Source organism: Bos taurus, chromosome 1, assembly GCF_002263795.3.
Source record: "Bos taurus isolate L1 Dominette 01449 registration number 42190680 breed Hereford chromosome 1, ARS-UCD2.0, whole genome shotgun sequence".
Classification (NCBI taxonomy): Eukaryota; Metazoa; Chordata; class Mammalia; order Artiodactyla; family Bovidae; genus Bos; species Bos taurus.
Window position 1 is genome coordinate 66,543,836 of NC_037328.1, and position 25,860 is coordinate 66,569,695.

Here is a 25,860-nt window from a genome sequence, read left to right on the forward strand (position 1 = left end):
TCCAATACACATCCATACTAAATCATACTTTCTATTGTCTTACCATAATCTATAGGATATTCTTTTATTCCATTTTATAAATGCAGAGGTCTTTTTCCCCCCTCTTGTTAATTATGTTAATTTTTAGGCTTTTTGAGGGAGTTTCAAGAGGGGAGATTTTTAATTAATCTCATCTTAATGCCATGTTTGGAACTCAAGCCACTGAATTATTATTTTTTAAATACATTTAGACCTAGGTGAAAACACTCAAATGCAAGAAAAGGGTTAAATTTCTTCCACAAGTGTTGGCAAAATCTGTAGAAAAAAAGAGGAACAGCCTTTAATACAGAAAGTTACAGATTATACAGTCATTGAGGAGGAAGGCTTTCACGGATGTAGGAGGGGTTGCTCCTCCTGCCACTCTAAAGCGGACTAGCACAGACAGACAGACGGACAGACAAGCGCAGTCCATTCCCAGAAGTAACCCCAACAGCAGAAATAACGAAAATGCGTTTCAAATGGTGAGTGATCATTCTTATTCTTTGAAAGACAGTTATGAATTAGGTGACCTCAGTATCGGGCTGAGGTTGAGGATGGTGCTGTTTTCTGTCCTTCTTGCCCAAGAATGCTAATTATGTGTTAAGGGCATATTTATGTGGCAGGAAAACTTGGGAGAAAGGTCCATCTATGCTACGGAAGGTTTGCTAACGTCTTGAAGGCATTCTTCCCTTCTTGCTCTACCACTCTAAGTTGATCCCATACCTCCAAGGCAGGGGAGATTTAAAAAAATTCCTACCAAAAACATTTGACTACTAATTAAAGATTGTGAATTACTGGACATATCAAAATGTTTATTGGCTGTTAGGGGTTTTTTACATAATTTAATTTTTTAGATTTGCTTTTTAAATATTTAAATGTTGCAGTTATTGATTTCATGAATCAGGAAACTTTTAAATGTCTGTACAGGTATAACAAATGTCAGGGAGTAAATTCAGTGGACACCAAGTTCAGTTTGGCCTGGGGGTGGCGAATGAGATAGAAACAGTAGAAGAAAGGCCACGAAAAAGGAAGAGGAATAAGAAGAGGTGTAAGAAGAAAATACAGAATCCAGATAGTGAGTCACAAACAGGCCATGGGAGATTCTGAGCATGGCAAAGTAGCAGAAGGAGGTGGAATAATTCAATTTGCTACCGGGTATTAAATATGCATGATATACTCTAAGTTTACTGTGATTTCACTATATTTTAATCTTTGCAATGACTCTCAGACAGATGATATCATCACTGTGTTTTATAGATGAGAAAACTGTGGCTTAAAGAAGCTAAATAATTAACTAAACATCACAATGGTCAGAAAGAGTAAAGCTGAGATCTTTCTTTCCATTTTGCCCTGCACCACAGGGTATCTCCAAGCCCTGGCAGGCCCCCATGGCTGTGACTTACTGGAAAAAGTCACACATACCCTTCTCTTGGATGGTGGCAGCTGGGGTTACTGGTTATTATTGTTCTTTGAAAATCTACATAACCCTCATCTACCCAATGCTTACTGGTTTGGTAGATAGCTTTTCTGCTTTTATTTCAGAAGATTAGAATTTAATTCCCAAGTAAAGACTTCTTTTCCCTCCAGTGAAATTATTGCCCACATAAGAAGTAAGCAATTTCAGAATTTACAGATTTTGTGGAACCATAGAAGTGATACCTCTTAATTATGCTACAGATGTGTATAGAACCAAAGGCCGCTGTGTACGTTGTTGATGTTAAGATTCTCTTTGTTTCACAGTGCTTGAAAATTGGTCATGAGCAGGAAACTTCAAAATATAAATGGCCAATATCGTTTAGTCCCATCTGAAATAAAAGAAATGCAAATTAAGAGTGAAATGACATTTTTCTTTTAGCAAAATGACAAATATTTTGAAAAGCAAGCGAGAATCCTATGATTTCTAAGGAGGGAGGAACATTTATACCCTTGTTACTTGCTGATGATAATACAATCTTTCTAGATGATAATCTAGTAATACATACCAAAAGCTCTGAAAATATATATGCCTATTAACCAAGTAGTTCAACTTTTAGGAATTTATTGTAAGGATTCAAGCATATTTTTCTTGCCATTGTTTCTCATAGGGAAAATCTTAGAACAACTTAAATGTCTAAACATAAGTAGTTGGTTAACTATGGAACATCCATAATGAAATACCATGCAATCATTAAAAACTTCTAATGTAGAACAATTCTTCATGTGTTTCGCTTACAGAAAAATAAAAACAAAAAACCCAGAATGTACACTGCTACTACTGTTACACATAATACCTATATACAATGTTAGTCAGAAATACAGATGATTTCTATTTTCTACTTTGTGCTTTTGAATTTGGATCACATCTGCAGGCAGAAAAATAAAGCTAGATATTTAAGAAAACATAACCAATAGCTGGCTTCTTTCAGAAAAGCAGTCAGCTGTCCAGTGGTACATGATCACTCATAATTTGTGGAGTTTCATTGTTAGGGCTTGGGTCATTTTTGATTAACTTTTTTGTTTCTTGACTGTCTCTTGACTCCTCAAAAACATACTCTCTCTACCCATAAATCACTAGTTCCTGATAAGCCTGTTTTCATAAAATATTCTATGTGGAAGAGATCAGAATGCTCATTTCCTTATTTTGCAAATGCATAGTATGGCTCTAGAGAGAGCTGCATGGTAAAAGGAAGAACAGTGCAGGGGTTAAGTGGCCACACTTAGGAACCAAAGTGCTGGGGTTTCTGTGCCTGACTCTTTCACTTTCTAGGTGTGTGACTTTGGACAAGTTGCTTAACAATCGAAATTCTTTAGTGTTTTACTGTGTAATGGGGATAATTGTGATAAGTGTGAGATTTTAATGAGATAATCCATGTAAGGTTCTAAGTAACTTAGAACCTTGCTTTGAAAAGTACTCAGTGACTATTAATATTGTTAATTACTATTACAGTTAGGATTAAGAAATAGAAGGGAGGTCATTTGTCCAAGATGATACAGCTACTTGATGCCAATGCTAGGACTAGAATTCAGGAAGATTTTTGTCCAGCGTAAGTGTTCAGTCTGCTCTGAGCCTCTCAGTTCAGTTCAGTTCAGTTCAGTCGCTCAGTCGTGTCCGACTCTTTGCGACTCCATGAATCACAGCACGCCAGGCCCCCTGTCCATCAACAACTCACGGAGTTCACTCAGACTCACATCCATTGAGTCAGTGATGCCATCCAGCCATCTCAGGGCAACCCTAGGCTGGGCTCCCAGGGGAGATGACATGAAACAGGCAGAGTCCAAGGACAAGTCCAGCCACTTCCAGAGAATGACTCTGATCACAGCAGGAAGTCAAATGCTGGAAAGAAGGATGAGGGTAAAGCAGCTGAGACCTGAGTTAGATGCAGAGATGAAGCCAGGAGCAAAGAGCTATTGCAGGAGAGAAAAGATGGCTCAGAGACCCTCCTGAGGCTTTTATAGGCCACAAGTTGTGAGCTTCATGGGGAGTCTACATAACTTAAACAAACCCCACCCCCCAAGGTTGGGGTGATCAAACAGACAGATGGGGTGTGTGGAATTGCAGATATACTGCAAGAAGATGCCTGACAGATAGTTCTCATAGAGGATGAGGTGGACCCTGGGAGGAGCCAGAACAAAGACACCCCCCTGCCCCCACCCCCACAAGCCCAGGCATCCATTGTGATTATCCCAAAATCACAGCCTACATTTGAAGAACCATAAACAAGCAAAAATACCATAAAAATTTTTTTAATTCCACAGGCAGCAGAATGCATAACTGATTTAAGGTAACAACGAAATCATTTAGGAAATTATTAGACTATAAAGACTATAGGAAACTGATTCAAGGAGAAGAGTTGAGAACATGAGACCAGGGCAGTTATGGTGGGATCAGAGAGGAGAGGACGCATTTGGGACATATTTACAAACTAGAATTGGCAGAATTTGCTTTTTGACAGATATTGAGCTTGAAAGGAGAGATCTAAGTATATATAGTGGCATCCTTCCCAAAATGTGGATGGGTTTGGGCCATGGGGAAAGAGGACAGAAGTTGAATTCATTTTTTAACATGCTGAATTTGAGATCTCTTGGAGCAGCTAGATGGTGATGTCCAAGCAGACAAGCGGATATACAGGTGTGAAGTTCAAGAAAGAGGTATGGACTGCAGAAAACATTAAAGGTCTTCAGCCTCAGTATAGGTTATAGTTGAAATTCTCTTTGTGGGTGAGATTGCTAGGGAGAGGGGATGGTGGAGTAAGAAGCAGCCAAGGATAGAACCTGGAAAACTTCAAAATCGAGGGAGGTATATGAAGATAAAGAGTCCACATTAGACATCAAGGAGGGCCTCGAGAGAGTGGAACAAGGTAGGAAAAAAATGGTGTCACTGGAACCCAAAGAGGAGAGAGATACAAGGAAGAGGGCAGGCATACACCTGAAACTAACACAATATTGTAAATCAACTATACTTCAGTTAAAAAAAAAAAAAAAAGAGGAGGACATGGCCACAGAAAGACAAAGTATATTTACTGAATTTCTACACTGAGCACCTGAGATACAGAAAAAGTGATTCTAGGGACTGAGGGTTAAGGGTTGATTGTGTTCCCTCAAAATTTGTAATCTTAAATTGCTTTCCAGAAAAATTATAGCCATTCACAACCCCATAATCAGTAGTATATGAAAGTACCATTCTTCTCAATGGGACCTCAGGATGTAACTGTATTTAGAGATAGAGTCTCTGCATAGATAATCAAGATAAAATGAGGTTGTTAGGGTGGGCCCTAATCCAAGATGACTGATATGTTTAAAAATAAGAGGAAATGTAGACACAGAAGCAGGCATAGAGGGAAGACAATGTAAAGAAACCTGGAGAAGATAGCCATGTACCAAGAAGAGAGGCCTTGTAACAGATCCCTCCCTTATAACCCTCAGAAGGGATCAGCACTGCTGATAACTTCATTTTGGACTTCCAGCTTCCAAATTTCCATTTAAGCCACTCAGTACTTTGTTACCACATCCCTAACAATCTAATCCATTTGGTGGGTGTAAATAATCCTTTGGTGAGAGTGCAGATAGTCAGAGGAAGAAACCATGAATAAGTATTTCAGAGAGGTGAGGGAGGAACCAAAAAAAGGATTAGGTTACCTAAGCTAAGAGGAGAAAAATATTCCACAATATAGAGGGTAGTCACAGTGTTAATTCTGCAGAAAGGTGAAGTAGGAGAATGACTGAAAATATCAGTCCAGAGGTCTGTGGCGACCTTTGCGGAGCACTCAGCTAAGTAGAGGGGTAGGTCTTAGAGAGCTGAGAAGAGAGACAGCAGATAGACCACTCCCACAAAACACTGAGTGATGAGAGGAGACCTCTTCACTGAACCAAGCTCATCTATGCTGCCCAGAAAGAGCCACATGGAGACACCTTGGAGTCAGCCAGACAGACCTGGTGTCTCCTCTGCTTTTTCCAGCTGTCATTTTACATGTTCTAACACAGATTACATTCTCTTTTTTTAAGCCCTAAGAAATGTGTTATTTAAAGCTTCCCAGAGATGAAATCTCTGATGAATCTGATGTTGTAAAGGGGATGTTGTAAGCCTGTGGTGAATCTGATGATGTAAAGGAAAAGACAAGCCTGAGTGGAATTTGGGGGATCATTCATAATGTATGTCAATAAGCAGGAAAAAAGCATAGTAGAATTGGAATAGGGAAGTACTGAAGCATTTTCTTAGAAAGCTTTAAAGTCAAAATGAACCTAAAATTTGCTTTCTGTAGCCTCAGGATACTTTTTGCCAAGCAACCCAAATATCACACTTCTTTATTATTGAGGATCAAATTTATCAGGTTTGACTTTACTAAGGAGCTAATAAAAATTTGTTAAATGAGCATTTAGTGAAATAAATAAATTAGTCAGTACCAGACAGGAAATAATCATGGGATAAAACCTGAAATAATAAGGACCCAAAAGGAAAACCTAGATCATCACCTCCATCTTATGACTATTTTCAACCAACTAAACAATAGAACTATCAGCAAGAACCTGATAGTTTTAAGGCAGCATGGAGAGTATAGAACAAAAAGCTGACATATAATTTTTATAGTGTAACTGGGAATAGAAAACAAAATTATGAAGTGACAAAAGCAATCCAATGTAGTTAATAATTAAGTGATTTAAAATATATATAAATAACAAGAAATGTTCATTTTCAGTAGAAATTGAAGAAATGCCAACTCAAACATCAATGAGGTATTTTCATTTATCAGATTAAACAGTAAACAAATAATCCAATTAGAAAGTGGGCAAAAGATATAAAGACATTTCCCCAAAGAAGATATACAGATGACAAATAAGCACATGAAAAGACATTCAACATCATTATCCATTATGGGAATGAAAATTAAAACCTCATTGAGATATTAGCACACACACATTAGAATGGATAAAGTAAAAAATAATGGTAACACCAAATACTGGCAGGGTGTAGAGAAACTAGATCACTCAGATATTGCTATTGGGACTGTAAAATAGTACAGCCCCTCTGGAAAGCAGTTTGGCAATTTCTTACAAAACTAAGCATACATTTATCATATAACACAGCAACTGCATTGTTGGGCATTTATCCTGGAGAAATGAAAACCTATGTTCACACAAAAAACAGTACATGAATATTCATACCAGCTTTATTCCTAATAGTCAAAAACTAGGGGGGAAATGTCCTTCCATGGATGCATGATTAAACAAACTGGAGCACACATGTACCATGGAATCAGATCAGATCAGATCAGATCAGTCGCTCAGTCATGTCCGACTCTTCGCGACCCCAGGAATCGCAGCACACCAGGCCTCCCTGTCCATCACCAGCTCCCAGAGTTCACTGAGACTCACGTCCATCGAGTCAGTGATGCCATCCAGCCATCTCATCCTCTGTCATCCCCTTCTCCTCTTGCCCCCAATCCCTCCCAGCATCAGAGAAGACTCTTGAGAGTCCCTTGAACTGCAAGGAGATCCAACCAGTCCATTCGGAAGGAGATCAGCCCTGGGATTTCTTTGGAAGGAATGATGCTGAAGCTGAAACTCCAGTACCATGGAATACTACCCTGCAATAAAAGGAATCAGTTACTGATACACACACAAACTTGAAGAACTCTCCAGGCAATAATGCTAAGTGAAAATGCTGATCCCAAAATGCTACTATATGATTCCATTTATGTGACATTCTTGAAATAATGGAGTCACAGACAGGAGAACAGTTGGTGGTTGCCATGGCTAGGGGTGGTGGGGAAAGGAAGAGGCATGTGTGGCTGCAGAGAGGTAACACCAGGGAGTCTTGGGGTGATGAATCAGTTCAGTATCCTGATAATGGCAATTGCTGCATGAATCTATGTGTGTGAGCAAATGGCAGAGAACTACTACATACACACACATAAGGAGTACACGTGAAACCTAAAACTGGTGAAAGCTGAATAGGCTCTGTGGATTAAACCGATGTCAGTCTCCTGATTTTGCCATTGTACTAGCATTATGTAAAACAATACCACTGGGGGAAACTGGGGGAAAGGTGCAAGGGCCTCCCTGTACTCTTTTGTCCAACCACCTTTGAAGCTTTGTTTCCAAATAAAGAGTTTAAAATGTAATTTTAAAAGACACAAAATACTCATCCTCACTAAGTATTAAGGAAAATGACAGTGAACCACCAATGAGATATTTTCATTTATCAAATTAACAACTTATATTTTATTAGGAGGTCAGGGTAAAAATGCTCAGTGTATATATGAAGAATGGTACTGTCATATACCACTGATTGTGGGATTGTGAATGGCTATAACTTTTCTGGAATTTAAGACTGTATCAAAAGCCTTAAAAAAGCATATACAGGCAAACTTGACCACTGCCTATTTCTCTGTTCTTAGTAATTTTTTTCAGTTTATTCAATACCTTTATGCCAGGCACTGCTGCTGCTGCTAAGTCGCTTCAGTCGTGTCCGACTCTGTGCGACCCCATAGACGGCAGCCCACCAGGCTCCCCTGTCCCTGGGATTCTCCAGGCAAGAACACTGGAGTGGGTTGCCATTTCCTTCTCCAATGCCAGGCACAGTGCCACACATTAGAAGTATACCAAAGATGAGTATACATGATTTCTGCACTTAAAGAGTTCAGCTTAGTGGTATAAATATCAAATATGATGACATTTTTATAAGAGTGACATGTGGGAGGGAACCCCAGGAGCACAAAAGTGGCTGTTTTCCCTTTGTCTGTAGTTCTGTGTCTTGGATAAATGTTTGAGTTTTGAGTCAGGTCTGGTGTCAAATAATAAGTTAATAAGTAATTTTGTACTTATTAGCAGTGTCACCTTGGGGAAGCTATCCAGCTTCCTAAACTTTAGCACTTTCATCTGTAAATTAAAGTAAAATTGGTACTTACCAATGCTATGAGGGTTATAAGCATTTATAAAGGATGCAAAGTCTTGTGAAAATGAAATATCTGAGGCTTCACATTCTTTTCTTTAAAATTTATTATTTCCAATATTTGAAATGAAGTCTTTAATTTCTTTGGCTCTGCCTTTTCTAGGTGAATTCTAGCAAATGAATTCTTACTTATAACTCAGAAGTTGCTATAATAGACCTCCTAATTACAGATGAGAGAAGGCCAGGCTCAAGGCAAGTGAATAAAGTGAGAGCCAAACAAACAAACAAAAAAAGCCACCTAAAATATATAAATGTAAATTAGGCTTAATAAATGTTCATAGTTGTAAGAAAATAATGTGTAAAAAAGAAAAACAAGCTGAAACCCAGTTATCAGAATTTTCACACATTCAGGCAGAATTATCCCTTTACACACTACTTAGGTATCGATCTGAGGGGCTCATTCAGTTGTGGGGGGCTTTAGGAGAACTTTAGGAGAAACATTTGCTTAGATTAAAGGAACTTTGGGGCAGGTTACTTACTTCTCTAAGTCTCAGTTAATTCATCAGTTAGAAGTTTTAACAGTTTCTGTTTTTCAGAGGAAAAGGATGAAGTGAGCTAATGGAGGAATATGAAATGTGTGGCTCAGAACAGGGACAGTGATAGCTGTGATGGCTGAGACAGGGCTAGGAACGTACGTAAGGTGTCGTCCCTGGATCCTTACGACAACCATGTGAGCCGAGTATTATTTTCCCCATTGAAAACAAAATGAGGAAATTGAGGTTTAGAGGGGTTTAGTAAGTCACTCAACATCACAAAATTAGTAAGGGGCAGAGTAGAGAGACTTACTCAAAAAGTGCCAAACCACACCAAAAAAGTACGCTGACACCTGACATTCTAACGATGGTCACATAGCATTATCAGCTAGAAATTACAAAAGATTCAATTCTATATCTCACCAACATCTTGAGATCACCAGCTGTGTATCCCTGGGAAAGTGGCCTAACTTCTGAAACGGTTTCCTCTTGTAAACTTTGTATGTTTGCCGTGTGGATTAAATGAAGTGAGAGATTTGAAGTACTTAGCAGAGCACCTAGCTCATAAGCAATCAGCTAACAGATGTTAGCTTTAAGGACATTTATTGGACCTGTTCCTTTGCTAAGCAGAGGGAATGCAAAGGGAAATGAAACATGTCCCCTGCACTTGTGGAAGACAGGACAGGAGAGCCATATGAGCAGTGAGACTGTAGCACAATGAGGAAACTGTTATAATGGAAGAATACATAACGTGATTTTGGAGCAAGGATGATAGAGATATTGTGAAAAGAGGAGGGAAGGATGGCCAAAAAAATAAAAAAGGTTTCAACTGTGAACCGTGGAATGATTGAATCTTGAAGGAAAACAAGAATTTTCCCAAACAGAGAAGGCAGGAAAGGTATTCTAGACAGAAGGAACAGTTTGTGCAAAGGTAAAGAAGGCAAAGAGTCATGAAAGGGTTTGTGAGGGTCCAAGACTAGAGAACAGTTCGTGTGACTAGAGGGTGAGTTATATGAGCTGATGAATAAAAGCAGAAGAGAAAACTTGGATTCAGGCTGTGAAGGGCCCCATGGGTCTTGCTAAGTAAGAAGTGTGATAACTATCCATGAGGAACAGGGAGTAAGTCTTTAAAGCAAGGACGTTCCATAAATCAGATTGTTCTTGATGACAGATAATGGTAGGGTAAAGAAGAGGACCCCAACCTCTGGGACCTAATAATGCCTGATGATCTGAGGTGGAGCTAATGTAATAATAATAGAAATAAAGCACACAATAAGTGCAATGTGCTTGAATCATCCTGAAACCATCCCCCAACCCTGGTCCGTGGAAAAATTGTCTTCCACAAAATCAGTCCCTGGTGCCAAAAAGGTTGGGGACCACTGGGGTAAAGCATAGTGAGAAGGAATCAGCTTGGAGTCTGTTGCAATAGTCCTGACGAGTGGTGACCAAGATCTTAACATGGGCCGCCAATGAATTGGAAGTGGATGGTGAGGAAGGGGAAGTGAGGGGGTCATTTAAACTTACGTGTGAAATCCAAGTTATGAAAATGGCTTGGTCCTGTCTTACCACAGTCATCCCAAAGGACCAAAACAAAAACACAGAAAACCTCTTTTAAAAATAATCTCTTTTGTTTGTATGCAAATAGGCCATGCACAGTGAAAATGCAACTCAAGTGTGATGACAAATACAATATTTTGTCTTCAATCCATGAGACATGAAGATGGAACTGATTTACAAGTGCCATCCTTCTTAAAAATTCCAACTCCTCACATTAAAACTGTAGCTAACCAGCTCAAGTCTTATTTGCAATTGTTTTTCATCTTAAACCAGATGTGTGGGAATCTATTTAGGGCACTTTTCCAAAAAAGCTTTACTCACATTGCTGAAGAGTAGGAAGAGCAACATCGTGTTTTACTGGAAAATTTCTTTTAGGTACCAACACATCCGTGTGGTGGTGCACCTTTAGAATTTTCCAGATAAAGGTGTGTGAAGGGAACTGCAAAAATTACACTTCTATGGTTCTGCACTACCAACTTGAAAATTGCAAATCCAAGTTGACAAATGCATATTTTAAAGGTTCGCAGAAGTCTTCTGTGCTTTGCTTTTGGTTACAGAGATGACACAGGGAAGTGAGCCTTTGGGTAATGCAGTGCCTCCTCCCTCAACCCTGCTGTGAAATGGAAGCTTTAAAAAATCCAGTGGTTTTTTTTTTTTTTTTTTTTAACAAGCTTAGTCATATTAGCTGTGCTCTGTATGCCCCAGTCTAGTTTATTTTATTTTGTAGTGCCCATTTTATTTATACTCATATAAATATTTTGCATAAAAAGGTGCTTTCACAGATTTTTGTGCTTCCCTAAAGTTGAAATCTGCTGCCGTTTGTTAAAATGTGTTAGTTTTGTTATGTTTATATTCTCTCCTCTGCACACATAGGAAAAAATATATGGAAGTAACTCTTCTAGCAACTTTTACATTTTAGAATATTACCTCATTTTATTTCTTCTAACTGAGGTTATAAAGGAAATGACAAATGTCAAATGCTTTGTCATTTCAGAAACTGTTGAGAAAGAAACAACAGTTTCTCAAAATGTGTAAGCACCTATTCTTAAGCAAGGGGCCACTTTAAATTCAGAGATCACAATCTTCTGAGTTGAGGTTCAATACTCCCAGGTAATGCTAAGATTGAAAGGATATCACTTTGGAATCAGATATTCATTTCGTTAGATTCTGAAAAGTGCCATCACCAATATTGGCAGTTTATTGTATCAATCTTTTAACTTGCCACTGTATAGATTTTATTCCTTTTGGAAAGATTTTATGTAGTTTTGTTATTTGTTAACTAATAGGCCATCTTTTGTGTAAGCTATCAGAAGAAGCCCTGAGATTGTAAGATTGTATTGTAATAAACCTGAATAGCTAGAGTACAGAATTACTAAATTAGTTAAGGATCACTGAGTCTACCCCTCCTTCAAGTGAGCTCTCTCAATTGGGGCCACCCATGATTAATAGTCATGCAGACACTGTAACTACTTAAAATATGAAGTATCTCTTAGATGGCCTATCCTTGAGATGGAGGGCCTGGGGAAATTTTTTCTAATTGTGGCCTACCTAATCTAGTTAGAATCTATTTCATGCTCTTTAGATGGTACCTGATCATTAGGGCATCATATGTAACTGAAGTTGTTTATGTAGAAAATCAGCTGCTGGCAAGTACCCTAACAATATTGGGGCTTCCCAGGTGGCGCTAGTGGTAAAGAAACTGCCTGCCAATGCAGGAGACATAAGAGACGCAGGTTCAATACCTGGGTCAGGAAGATCCCCTGGAGGAGGGTATTACAACCCACTCCAGTATTCCTGCCTGGAGAACCCCATGGACAGAGGAACCTGGGGGGATACAGTCCATAGTGTCGCAAGGAGTTGGACACGACTGAAGCGACTTAGCACGCATGTGCCTTGACATTATTAGACTGTGCAGGTCTCCTGCAGGATATGGGAGGGCAGGTACCCTTGGCTTTGGCTCACCTTGGATCCCAGGGCTAGCCCAAGGCCTGCACCCAATCAAGGCTGGTTAAGCATTTGTTGATGAATGAAGGCAAATTAAAAAGTAGGAATTCTAAATCCATCTGTGGATTTTTAAGAATTATTGGAAAATGGGAAATGTTAACTGAGATACAAAGACGGCTGGGAACACAGGTGAAACATAAAATGTGCATATTTGGCTGCCACTAGAGTCTATAGTCACTGCCAGCCCCCATGGATGCTCTGGCAGCAGCCCTGACGCTCTGCCCAGTCCTTCCAGGAGGTGTGCGTACACAGGGCAGGCAGGTGGGAAGGGGTGTTCTGGGTGTTATCTTGCTGCTTCTGATCCTGGTCTCTGTCCACTAAGTGAGTGTGGATTCCTCGGTCCCTTAAGCTGCAGTTGCTCTGTGACTTCACCTTGCTTCTCACCCGCAGTCCAGTTCCCAGCTCGTCGCCAGGACCTGTCCCCCAGTGAAGGGCCTTGTTCCACAGAGACAAATATCGCCATTCCTCACACTGCAGACATCACACTTCTCAGAAACTCCTGACTTCTGGGTGTGTTGAAGCCTGTCCCCATCCCATTCTGCCCTGTCTCCACCAGACCATGGATCTCTCTCAGATCCTGAGTATGGGATGGGTGGTTCCTCACATGCCAGGGTTGTTGTACCCAACTCCATCTTCCTCCTGAGAGAGTCATTTCCTAGGCAGGTTGATAGGGAGTCTAGGGGTCCCCAAGGAGAGAGGGGTCTGGAATTCTCAAGGAGGAAGAAAGGACAAGCTTTTTTCTTTCTCCACATTCCTTAGGATTATATAACAATAATGTATCCTGCCTAAGGACAGTCTTTGGATTCAACCTTCTGTTATCTTAAAATGTAAATTATGGGAGTAGACCTGGTCTTTACAAGGATGTGTCTTGCCTGAGGACAGTGTTATCTTAAAATGTAAATTATGGGAGTAGGTCTGATGAGGTCTTTACAACTTCCAGGCATTCTTTGGATTATATAACCTCACTGTTAACACTAGCAAGCGGGTACTCTTTCTGCCCCCTTCTGATGCCTATGTCAGAAGCTTTCTCCATCTCCTTTATACTTTAATAAAACTTTATTACACAAAAGCTCCGAGCGATCAAGCCTCGTCTCTGGCCCCAGATTGAATTCTTCTCCTCCGGGGACCAAGAATCCCGGTGTATTCGCGTGATTCAACTACAACTTTTCACTCCCCTTCCTCACTCACCCCAGCCCAACAAAGAACAGCTTATCTGAAGCTCACCCCCATCTCTGGTAAAACAGAACTTCTTTCTCTAAAATGGATGTATCCTGACACCCTTTCAACAATTTTTTTTCCTTAACCTGCTTTTCAGTATGTGCTAATGTAATCTTCAATACAAAGAAACATATTTTGCTGCTGAAGTTAGGGTATGTTTTGTTAAGCCACCGCGTGATTTTGAGAGAAAGTGCCCACAAGAATCTTTTGCATTCACTTGATAGAATCTTGCAAATAACCGCTGGTGCCCCTTGCCTTTCTGACTTCTTAGAGGACATCTAGGCAAAAGCATATTATGCATCCTAGTTTTGGTGTTCAGAAGCTGATCAAACACAAGTTAAGAAACAACACACAAGGCCTCTTTCTTAGCACGCATGAATGATAGGTGTGAATTTGCATCATGAGAAAGTGAGTAAAGGAGGGGCATCTAGAGAGACCAAACAAGCCAGCCTAAGATGGGAGGGGAGCCGTGTTAGAGGCTATAAGGGTGAGGGTCTCACCTGCCTTGTCAACCCACTTGCAGGATATAAATACTGAGGCTGCAGAATTTTGGTTCAGAGGAAAATACTCAACAATACTTAACTATATAAAATTTATTTCAAGTATAAGTCAAGATTTCATCCCCTCCAAAAGAAACATTTTATTTCTAAGAATGTTCCTCCAGAAACATGGAACTGAAAGCTATTTTTAATTGATCTGGCCCTTAGAAAACAATGGGGGCTTTTCCTTTGATTTACCTAAGGAACTGACATAAAAAACAGTTTCACACCAGAAAGATAAAAAAAATGTCAAAATAGAAGGCAGAAATACAAACCTGGAGATTTTCCACTGCAGCATTTTATGTGTGGCATCTGATTACAAGTGTGCAACACGGAGAAGTGAATCTTTGGACTGTGAAATTGATGCTAATTTCTTACCCACTAGTCTAGAAGCCCACTAAAATGTCACAGCATTCATTTGGTTGCTTTACCAGGAATCAATGTATGCGGTTAGTACGTCTGTGTGTTTAATTAATAGATTTTATTTTTAAAATAGTTTTAGATTTACAGAAAAATTAAGCAGATAATACAGAGAATTCCCATATGACCCCTGTTTTGTAGACCATTTCCCCTATTATTATCATCTTGCATTAGTGTAGTATATCTGTTACAATTAATGAACCAGTATTGATATATTATTATCTAAAGTCCATACCTTAAGTCTCCCCCTTTGTGTTCTATGAATTTTGATGAATTTCTAATAGGGGTTTCCCTGGTAGCCCAGATGGTAAAGAATCTTCCTGCAATGCAGGAGACTTGGGTTCAATGCCAAGGTCAGGAAGATCCCTGGAGAAGGGAATGGCTACCCATTCCAGTATTCTTACCTGGGAAATCCCATGGACAGAGGAGCCTGGCAGACAACATCATGTCCGCAAAGAGTTGAACATAACTGAGCAACTAATACTTTCTATCATCTTTCTGTTCTATACTTTGTCTCACTCTTTGTGTTGTATGAATTTTGACAAATTTATAATAACCTGTATCTACCACTATAGTATCACACAGAGCAGTTTCTCTGCCCTCAAAATCCCCTGTTCTCCACCTGTTCATCCCTCATCATGGACACTGGCAACCACTGATCTTCATACTGTCTCTCATGGTTTTGTGTTTTCTAGGTCATCTAGTCAGAATCATACAGAATAGAGTCTCTTCAAACTGTCTTCTTTCATCAAAAAGTATGAATTTAAAGTTCTTCCATGTCTTTTTGTGGCTTAATAGCTCATGCTTTAATCACTGAATAATATCTCATTGTATGGATGTATCACAGTTGGCTTATCCATACACTTATTAAAGGGCATTTTAGTTGCTTCTGGTTTGGGACAATAATGAGTAAAGCTGCTGTAAATATTTGTGTGTTGGTTTTTGTGGGGACCTAAGTTTTCAGTTCATCAGGTAAATACCTAGGAGCATGACTGCTGGGTCATATGGTAGGCTTATGTTAAATTTTATAAGAAACTGTTCCAAAGCACCTTTCATTCCTACCAGCCATGAATGAGAGTTCCTGTTGCCCCACATTCTCATCAGCACTGGGCACTGGCAGTTTGGTGAATTTTAACCATTCTAACAGGTATGCAGTTACTAGCTCATTGTTGTTTTAATCAGCAATTCCCTAATGATATATGAAGCTGAGCATCTTTTCATATGCTTATTTGCCATCAGTATATCCTTGATGACTTTGTATGTATGTATCTTTTTTTGTATGTATCTTTTGCCATTTTTAAATTGAGTTGATTTCTTATATTTGAGGTTTAAGAGTTCTTGGTACACTTTAGATACCAGTCCTTTATCAGATTTGTGTTTTACAAATGTTTTCTTCCAGTCTGTGTCTTGTCTTTTCTTTCTCTTATTGTCAGGATGTTTATGCCTTAAGTAGGGAGGGTTCTAAAAAGACAATTTTACAACAGCAGTAAGAGGTAAATTTCATAGCAGATGTTTTATGCTCTCTCTCTCTCTCAGGTGGTATTAGGGAACCTGTCTGTGAATCCAGCAGAATTTCATTAAAAGTAGAGTCAGATGTTGGGATGGCTAACTCTCCTGCATCATTAGAGGTTGTGCAGTAAGGCTGGCAATAAGAATAGGACCCAACCCTGGGCTGCAGCTGTTCTAAATAAACAACAATTCAGAAACTCTGTTTTCAGTTCAATCCTGGGCCCCCATGCCTGGATTACATTACACATAGGGTGTGAAGCTCTGTTCATGAGTCCAAGTGTGTAAGACATCATCACTTTTCTTATTTCTTAATCCCACCTGTGAGCCCCCACTGTGACAGATAGACAAGTTAGTCAGTCAGTTCAGTCACTCAGTTGTGTCTGACTCTTTGCAACGCTATGGACTGTAGCACACCAGGCTTCCCTGTCCATCACCAACTTCTGGAGCTTACTCAACTCATGTCCATCAAGTCGGTGATGGCATCCAACCAGCTCATCCTTTGTCATCCCCTTGTCCCTCCCGCCTTCAATTCCAAGCATCAGGGTCTTTTCAAATGAGTCAGTTCTTCGCATCAGGTGGCCAAAGTATTGGAGTTTCAGCTTCAGCATCAGTCCTTCCAATGAATATTCAGGACTAATTGCCTTCCAGATTGATCATACAGGGGTGCCCTCCCCTGCTTGTGGCCCAGTCAGAATTCAGAAGCTTACCTAAAAAGTGGTGGAAGTCCTGGTCTGTACTGGTTGCTATCAGCATCCCTATTCTCCAGCCCACAGTGGTCTGTGAAGTCTGGCAGCTCTCTGCCCCCACGCTACAGTGGGGAATGAGGTCATTCACTGAGGATGGGTCTCCTGCATGAACCATCTCCCCTGAGGTTGTTGTGCCCTTGGGAGCAGTGTGTGGGTTGATTGGATCCCGCTATGCACAGGCCCCACACACCTCTGCCCTTCTCTCCCTCCCTTCTGCATCTCAAAAGCACTCTCTGTCTCGCCTCTCACCTTCTAGGGCACCTACATTGTCTTTTCCAGGGGCTTTCACAAAAGTCCAAAAGTGCTTTTGACTTTAAGTCTCTTCTGCTTTCTCCTTTGTAAAAAATCTCTGTATCAAGGAAGCCCAGAAAACAAACACTAATTAATATTTCAATAAATTATGCCTCTACAATTATTTGTGGAAACTATTTGGCTAGTATCAGAACCACCACCACCACCTGGAATGCTTTTAGAGTGCCTCCTGACCCCTGGCCACAGAAAGCCATATATATAAAACAACGAATACAACTGGAACTGGAAAATTCAGCTAAATGTTTGGATGTTTCCAAATGCCACAGGTTTCTAGCTTTGCCTCCCAGAGTAGACCCTAACTACATGGTCCCAAAGGAACATCTCTTGAGCAAGCTGGGCAAGGACATGGGGAAGGGGTCCATTTCCTCCACTCAGCTACTGTCTACAAGCCACTCCCCTCCTGCTGCTTTCCCGGTAGCCACGGCCTCCTCAGACCTAAGAACATCTGGGAGGAAAGCAGTAGAGGAAGCAGCCCCACACAGAAGGCAGATTTCTGAGGTTACCAGCAACTTCCTCCTCATTGACACAAGGAACTGATCTTCATTTTGCTTGACCTCTTCTCAGCATTTGAAACTGCTGACCACCATCACTGTTGAACCCTCTGTATCCTTGGCTCTGATGAGCCTTGGTGAGCTTCCTTATAAGATTTTCAAGTGGCACGGACTTGGAAGGATGGCTAATTTACAATGGATGAAATATGTGGGATTCAAAGTAATTTTGACTGGTTGAACACTGGCCCCAAATACTGATATACAAACAAGATGGGGCCAGAGGGTGGTGATCTGACTTGACATGTGAAAAAAAAAGTCATGGTCGGCCAACCTCCCAGTGGAAATGTATATAGGCTAATTTGATCTCTGACCCATTTACAAAAGTGATCTTGTCACTGCCTGTTTCATTATGTGAGCAAAAAGATAGCTGACAAACTCAGGGAGGTGGGTGCCAGTGTGAGAGCCACTGAGTTGATTAGGGTGCATGTGTGCATGTGTGCTAAGTCACTTCAGCTCTAACTCTTTATGATCCTGTGGACTGTAGCCCACCAGGCTCCTCTGTCCACAGGATTCTTTAGCCAAGAATACTGGAATGGGTTGCCGTGCCCTCCTCCTGGGGATCTTCCCAACCCAGGGATCCAACCTGCATCTCTCATGTCTCCTGCATTGGCAGGCAGGTTCTTTACCACTAGCCCCAACTAGGACGCCCCAGTTGATTATGGTTCTGGAGAACAAATCATATGAGGAACAGCTGATTATATTTAGTTGCAAGAAGAGACTATTAAGGAAATTTATAATATTTGCTTTCAACTATTTGGAGGATTTTATATCTAGATATAGATACATATATTCTGGTAGTTTTAGAAAAGATGACAGGGACAAGTAGATTGTATTTCTGGGAGTGAGGAGTGAAAGGTGGATGACGGGATTATTATAAAGAAGGCTTTTCTCTTAGAACTCTCATCAGATAGTGAGTTTTCCAACATTAGTGAAAAAGCAAAGACTGGACCTCCATCTATCAGAGATGATATCAAGGGGATTCCTTGCTTGAGTAAGAGACTGGAATGACTTCTGAGGTCCCTTAAACAACTCTGCATCTCTAAGTCATGGAGTAGGAGAATTCCATGACACTGTACTTTCCTTTATTTCTGCTGCCTGCCTCATCTCCCTGCACTTCCATGTTACAGCTTCCGAGGAGGCTGCTCTAAGCAAGAACTAAAGTTAGCAGATGAAAGAAGGGATATGGAAAACAGGAAATGAAAAAAAAACCACTTTTTTTTTTTTAAAAGAAACTACTACATGCCACAATCTGTGCTAAGTACTATGTATATAATTATGTCATCCTATCTGACTCTCACAATGAGATTAGAAAATATTTAGCATTACTTCTGTGAGGAAACTAAGACTCACAGAAGTTAAGTCACTTCCCTAAGAACACACAGCTATTAACTATAGGAGGTGGCATTTGAACACACATATCTTTGATTCTGAAGTCTAGTGTGACTTGTTATTTTTACTTATCCTTTATTTATGGCAAATGATACTGCTTTTAAAAATTTTTAATATCGACATAAGGAGTCCTTTTTAAACAAATTTACTTAAAGTAAGTGAAGAGAAAAATATTGTACAAAAAATAGTATAGATTTTGCACAGATATGAAGTGAGACTAGTGGCCAGAATGACTGAAGTTTGGGAAATATTATTCCAAATGTTTTGATAGTAGGACTTTCCAATTTAGTCAGTCTTATATTTTGATTGCTGAGTACAAGGAAGAAAAGAAAATTTGAAAACTACATGGAATATGAATAATTTGCTGTGCTCTGATAGGTGGGGTAATTTCATGTGTTACAATACGGAAACCAAATAGACCCTTTCAAATTAAAAACCATATGATTGTAAAATCCAGAGGAAAACCCCAGGTGAGGCCTATTCGAATAAAGGATGAAGTTTCCAAGGTATGCACATAAAGTGGCTGAGGGGAAGTAACGTGAGTGAGGGCCCAGGACCCACACAGGTTTTGAGAGGCCACAGTGGAAGGTGAAGGGGTTTACAAACCTGTTTGGGGGAAGAATGATCATCCACCCAGTGACGGAAGGAAGATCTTTGTGGAAAGGTCAAAGTGAGGATTGGAAAGTCCAAAAGGAAGGTGGAAAAGCAGTGATGAAGACTAAATAGCAGCAGAGCATGCTATGTGCCAGGTTATTTACATGCAAGACCTCGTTTGCTTTTCACAACAACAGAGCAAGGAGGCTATTACTAGTCACAATTCATAGATGAGAAGACTGGGAGATATTCTATAACTTGCCCAGCGTCCAGTGGATCAAGCCAAGATTTGACCTTGGACTGACCACCAGTTCCAAAACCGGAGCTACTTCCCCTGGACCTCTTGCACCCAGTCAACACCAAGCAGTTTTCACTTTGTCACTTTCAATGTCTCCAGCCTCATGGGGCACCACCAGTCTCTACGAGAAGGGGGAGCCCTGCTCAGAGGCAGGCTGTCTCTCCTCTGGACTCTAATGCTGCAGATGAAGTGGCACATAATTGTCCCCAAATTGAGCAGAGGTTGTTGTAAGGCCTGATAAGGTCAGAAAAAAGAAGCCATGTGCTGGGCAGGATTATATATGTGAAGCCTGTTTCTGCCTAAGCACTGAGTTTGGAAAGATGCACGTGGAATTCACACACCTTTCATACTTCTTCTTGTGACTCTTCCCCAAACTCAATAGTACCATCCACTAGGACTTCCCTGGCGGTCCAGTGCTTAAGACTCTGGGCTCCCAAAGCAGAGGGCATGGGTTCCATCCCTGGTTTGGGAACTAAGATCCCACCTGCCACCTGGTGTGGCCAAAACAAAGAGTACCATCCACTTCCAGGAATAGTGGACCAAGGTAATAGAGACATTCTAGGCGAGCACAACTAGGATTAGATTAAGATAATCTGAAAATAGGGGCTATGTGTGTTCACTGACTGCTAGCAGGATTTATGGAGTGGAACTCAGTGAGTGATTTGGGGCAAAGAGACAGGTGAAGCACTAGGTGTCTCTGCTCTCTCTAGTTGAGGGGCTGTCTCCTGCAGCCCTGCTCAGCCAGACACAGCGTCTGGCATGTGGCTGCCCAGTAAAACATTTGCTGAACTGAGCTGATTCTTTTTACCTATGGACCTCTGTGATCTGTCAGGGAAGGTGTCTTTGCCATGTTTGTGGCTGGGTTGTCTTCGGGGGGTTTCCTCAGGGCTTTACAGTCACTAGCTCTCAGGAGTGTGTTTGTAGTCATTCTCATCAGTGGAAATGCCCACCTGCCAGCAGAAGTTATCTGGAACCAGAGAGAACACTGCCCCTGTCTGTGGTGTTATTTCTCTCTAGTCAGTTCCCCTTTCTGCATTTGAGATCTAGCCTCAGCCCTGACATTATTTCTCTCTCTACAAGGAGTGTTAGGAGGTATGGGGAGCTCACAAAGGCTCCTCTTCATTTATTCTTGATCCCTGCTTCTGTGTTCCTTGGGAATGCCCCTGGGCTTATGCCTCTGGTCTCTTGGAGCTGCAGTGGATGGGCACCTGTGACAGGTATGTTCTCATGAGGCTCATGTGCCTGGGGGAGTGTGGTGTGGGGTCAGGCTGCATCTGGGACAGATGTTCAAAGTTGGGGCTGACAGCCAGCAAGGGAGTGGGTAAGAAGGGGTGAGGGGTATGTGATTAAATCCTTTGACCATCAGGCTTGGTTCCTGGACTGTCTACACTGGAGATGGGACATGACAAAAATGTGTCTCTTCTAGTCGGATCCCTTTGTCTGCTTTGACGAGGTGAGAGACATAACAGGCAGGAAATAGAAGGCACCACTTACCAAACAACTGGCAGCCACTCCTGGCCTTGCAGTGCTGTGGGCTCCAAACAGCTATGCTCCAGGAGAAGCTATCCAAGCATGCTGGCCCTGCCCGAGCCCCTTGTGCCAGTGGGAAGTCCAGAGGACGGGGACCAAACCTTCACACTCTGAAACAGCCTCTGCTTTCTTGTTTGGTCTTTCCCTCCCCCTGTCCAGAAACCTTCGCCCATTTCTTCTTCCCATCCAAGTGCCCCATCCCAGTATCAGCCCCACCTGGCACCAGAGACAAATAGGTTATTTGGAAATAAATAGTCCTGGGTCAAAAAGAGCCCAGGCAGCGGTTTATCGTGTTCTGTATACCATGAACTTATTTGCATTTGCAAATAGCCTTAAAATAGTGCCTCCACTAATAGTTAGTGAAGGTTCTGGAGAGACAGGTGAAAATAAGTTTTGACCAAGGGAACTTCCCACTCCTCAAATTGTTAAGAACTGAGGAGTCGATCTCTTCCTCCCAACCTCAGTCCTGGGACTCAGGCTCTGGATTAAAATGTTTATTTAATTATGTGCACCAGTTCAGAGTGTGATATTTTCTGTTTGCTGTTACAGATATTACTATTTACATGAGCTATCCTGTGTATAATGAAAGCTTTTATAAATCTCTGCTCATTCATGTGTCCTAAATATATTTTTTGAATGCTTACTATGTCCCAGGTTCTGGGTTTCTAACAAGGAGAATAAAAGACATGGCCCCTGTTCTCTTGAAGCTTCTAGCCTAACAGGAAAACAGTCCTAATTAAATAGTCACACTAAAAATGACTGTGTAACAGTCAGAGCAACAATGCTCTGAATTTGTAACATTCAGAGCAACAATGCTCTGAAAAGAAGAAATGGTTTTGTGATTGTGCTCACTGTTCAAGAACAACGTCTTTGAGCTTGATATTTTGGTTACTACAATATTCCCAGATAACAGATGTCCCCTCATAATGGAGGTGAGGATTGGATTTCATGGAATTGAGGCTAGAATGGGGAGTGGAGAGAACATGAAAGGTGAAAAGACAGGCTAAGCTAGATTCCTTAGGAGAAATTCAAGGTTCAAATACCATGTTTCAAAAATCAGATAGAAGTAGGAGTTGAGTTTAGGGGTCTCTGGGCCAGAAGATGGAAGCTATAAGGACATAGAACAAGAACAAGTGTGTCTGAAACAAATGAGGAGGTGGGGAAGTTTCTGGAGTCATTCAGAGTCCAGGCAAGTATGGATACTTCACCTTTCATGGTCAGGCAAGAAGGAAGGATAGGGCCCTAGGCTGAGCACCTAAGCCTTTATTAGACCCTTGTCCTCATCTCTAATCAATGCAAAGACTTTCTGAGCTGCCCATCATAGTTTACTTAGGCTGAGTTTGGGAGAGAGATGCCATTTTGAATATACGTAGACAAAGAAAATTGTATCCAGCACTTTCCATCTCCCAGTCAAGATGGGAGAGGTCCCATTCCCTGTTCTTCTCCTTCCTTTCATGAGTATGATTTCTTTCCAAGTTCCATTTCCTAGAGAAATTAAACTTAACTCTTAATAGCTAAAAACAAAAGACATTTTTCCTTTCCAGCTAGCATTTGCATTTTAATAGGGGCTTTCAAAAATGCCTTTACCCAAGGAATGAGTAATTTGGGAATTCCAAGCACCAGGGTAGGGCTAGCGTGTGGAATGGGGAGAAGGGGATGTCCCTCAGATTGTGCCCTTGAAACACTGGTTTTCTCTTTTTGACCATGATTCTGGTTCTGAGAGAGCAGGAAGGGGCTTCCTTAGGGGGCCAGAATTGGCATGGCTGCCTTTTGGTAAGTTCTGTGGGTCTTATTCATGGCAGGCAGAGCCCTTGACTGGATGTGCACAGACTCAGAGAGAGGAACTTGTGAAAATTTTGCATGGTGCTTACCCATAAGAACTTTTTGGCAAAAGGGGGGAAATGGTTTCCAAAACCATTGATAAATCAAAAAAACATATTTCTTGACTCAGAAAGGTCCGATTCTAGATATGACTAGAAAAACTGGGTATCTGTCTTATACACAGACTTGCTGTTGGGGGATGGGAAAGGTTAATCACTACTGCCATCTTATGCTCCTTCTTCTGGGCAAGTAAGGGAATGGACTCTTAGTTTTAATGCTTTAGTTAGGTACAATATTGGGAAATGAAGAAAAGCATCCCCTGCTCCTTATGAACCTACTTAGACATTTCTTCTTTGTACCTATGCCTCTTTGATGCTACTCCCCTTGTACCTGTATGGAAACACTGCTCCCAAATGGTGAGGAAGATGACAATTAATGAATGAAAGCAGTGTTAGGTAAGGAAATTCTCCATCATTGAGGACCCAAGGGGATTTGCTCCGGGACTGGAAACCAAGTCAGACATATGATCCAGCCTCAGCAAGGAGATGAGCTCAAGGAAAGCAGAGCTGAGGATGGGTGATGTGTATCAGTACTAGTCATCTCCCGTGTCCACCGGACACCAGGAAATGTTCACATTTCCATCAAGGCATCACGCAGGCCCATCTCTTTCCTGTCATGCCTGCTTCCCCTAAGTTGGTTCAGCATCTTCATCTCAAGTCTATAAGCTTTTAATATTGGCTTTCTTAATTGCCCTCATACCAGCCCTCACTGCCTCCTTCAGGCCACCGACAAGCTTATTTTCTTTAAACTTTCATTATATAATTTTTTTGCTCCCACACTATTAATCCCAAACTCCCAATTTTCTATCAAAACAAATATAAATTCCTTATCTGACTTTCTAGGCCATGTTCAGCTATCCTGTTCTTACACATGTGTGTGTACCTCAAGAATACGGCTGAAATATGTATCCAGTTAAACGCAATCAAACATTTCAAAGTAGTTCATTGGAGGCAGTAGTTTCCTGAGCCACATTAACTGAATGCCTAGGATAGTACTTCCGCAGGAATCTATCTGAAGGGCCGTCTGGGGAAGAATTGTTGGAAGCTTGCAGAGCCTTTCAAGGACAAAGGCAGATGGCCATCACATCAAGTTCTGGACAATAAATAATTGCTAATATGAAAGGAAGATGGAAATTCTCTGAGAAAGATCCTCTTATGCAATGGCCTAGGCTGACAGCTCTCTGGAGTGGGAGAATCAGACTGAGTGGGCTGGGAGCACGGAATAGAAGCCTCCTCTGTTCTAACTGAACTTGACTTTCTCCAGCAAGCACTAACATTCCTAGCTCACTCTGTTCCTGTCACCAGGGTACAGTTCTGAGACCAAAACTGACCTACTTTTAAGTCCCAGGTTAGATATCACTGTCTTTACCCCACCCTTCTGGACCATAGGATTACTTCTCTATCTCTTTTGAAACCTTGGACCACTTGTCAACTGAGAAGGTCCTCCACAGACCTGGGATCCTTTAAATGTACCATACTGTGTGCATGTGTGTGTGTGTGTGTGTGTTAAGTCGCTTCAGTCACGCCTGACTCTCTGCAATCCTATGGACTGTAGTCTGCCAGGCTTCTCTGTCCATGAGATTCTCCAGGTAAGAATACTGGAGTGGGTTGCCATGCCCGGGGGATCTTCCCAGCACAGGGATCGAACCTGAGTCTCTTGTGTCTCCTGTGCTGGCAAGTGGATTCTTTACCGCAAGTGCCGCCTGGGAAGACCACCACACTATGTGTGCTGTGCTAAATCACTTCAGTTGTGTCTGACTCTTTGCGACTATATACTGTGCTAAAACTTGGAGGAATGAAATTGGGTGGGGGTAGGGAAAAGTGGTGTGTCCAGATTTTCTCCCTGGAAAGGTGGGTGAGTCCAGATTTTCTCCCTTATTTTTCCTCCTTTCTGGGAATGTAATGAGCAGCTTCAAGGAAAACTTAAGAAAAGTTATGCAGTTCAACCACCCACTCAATTCAAGAATCTCTTTTAAAATGTCTCCTCCTCATTATTACTCTACTTTTGCCTGAGCAGTTCTGGTGATGAGGAGCTCATTATCTCACAAGAAAATCCAGGCCTTGGTTGTAGCACTCTATTCAAAGTTCTTCATCACCTGAAGCTGAGATCTGGCTCCCTGTATCTTTCAGTATTGGGACTACTGTCCCTTTAACAACAGTGCAAGTGTCTTCCTGTGGGAGGGCCCTTAAATATTTGCAGACAGCTTTGGGCACTTGCAGGTTTCTCTGCTTCAAGTTAGTTACCCCCAGGCCTTTCGATTGTTCCTCATTTGACATACTTTCATTATTCCCTGGTGAATCCCTTGATAAACTCTAATTTGCTATGATCATTCAAGTATAACAGACCTCACTGAATGTGATACCACAAATGATGTGGTCTGATTAGCACAGAGC

General features: G+C 41.3%; 1 protein-coding gene and 1 long non-coding RNA gene across 6 annotated transcripts in view; one reads left to right on the top strand and one right to left on the bottom strand.

Annotated features, from left to right (window-relative positions):
- Nucleotides 1-349: 349 nt before the first annotated feature.
- CD86 (CD86 molecule) overlaps nucleotides 350-25,860 on the top strand; it is a 66,750-nt gene continuing 41,239 nt past the window's right edge. For 2 of the 5 annotated variants that reach the window (XM_024995396.2, XM_024995417.2), the window contains exons 1-2: nucleotides 350-500; nucleotides 15,353-15,412. Coding sequence is in view for 3 of the 5 variants with exons in the window: in XM_005201387.5 (XP_005201444.1) it covers nucleotides 487-500 (14 nt within the window). In the remaining 2 variants the exon portion in view is untranslated. 5 annotated transcript variants of the gene reach the window in all.
- LOC132342118 (uncharacterized) overlaps nucleotides 1,175-25,860 on the bottom strand; it is a 212,478-nt gene continuing 187,792 nt past the window's right edge. Inside the window, exon 5 of the long non-coding RNA XR_003034245.2 lies at nucleotides 1,175-1,823. This is a non-coding gene — a long non-coding RNA (uncharacterized lncRNA). The remainder of the gene's footprint in view (nucleotides 1,824-25,860) is intronic.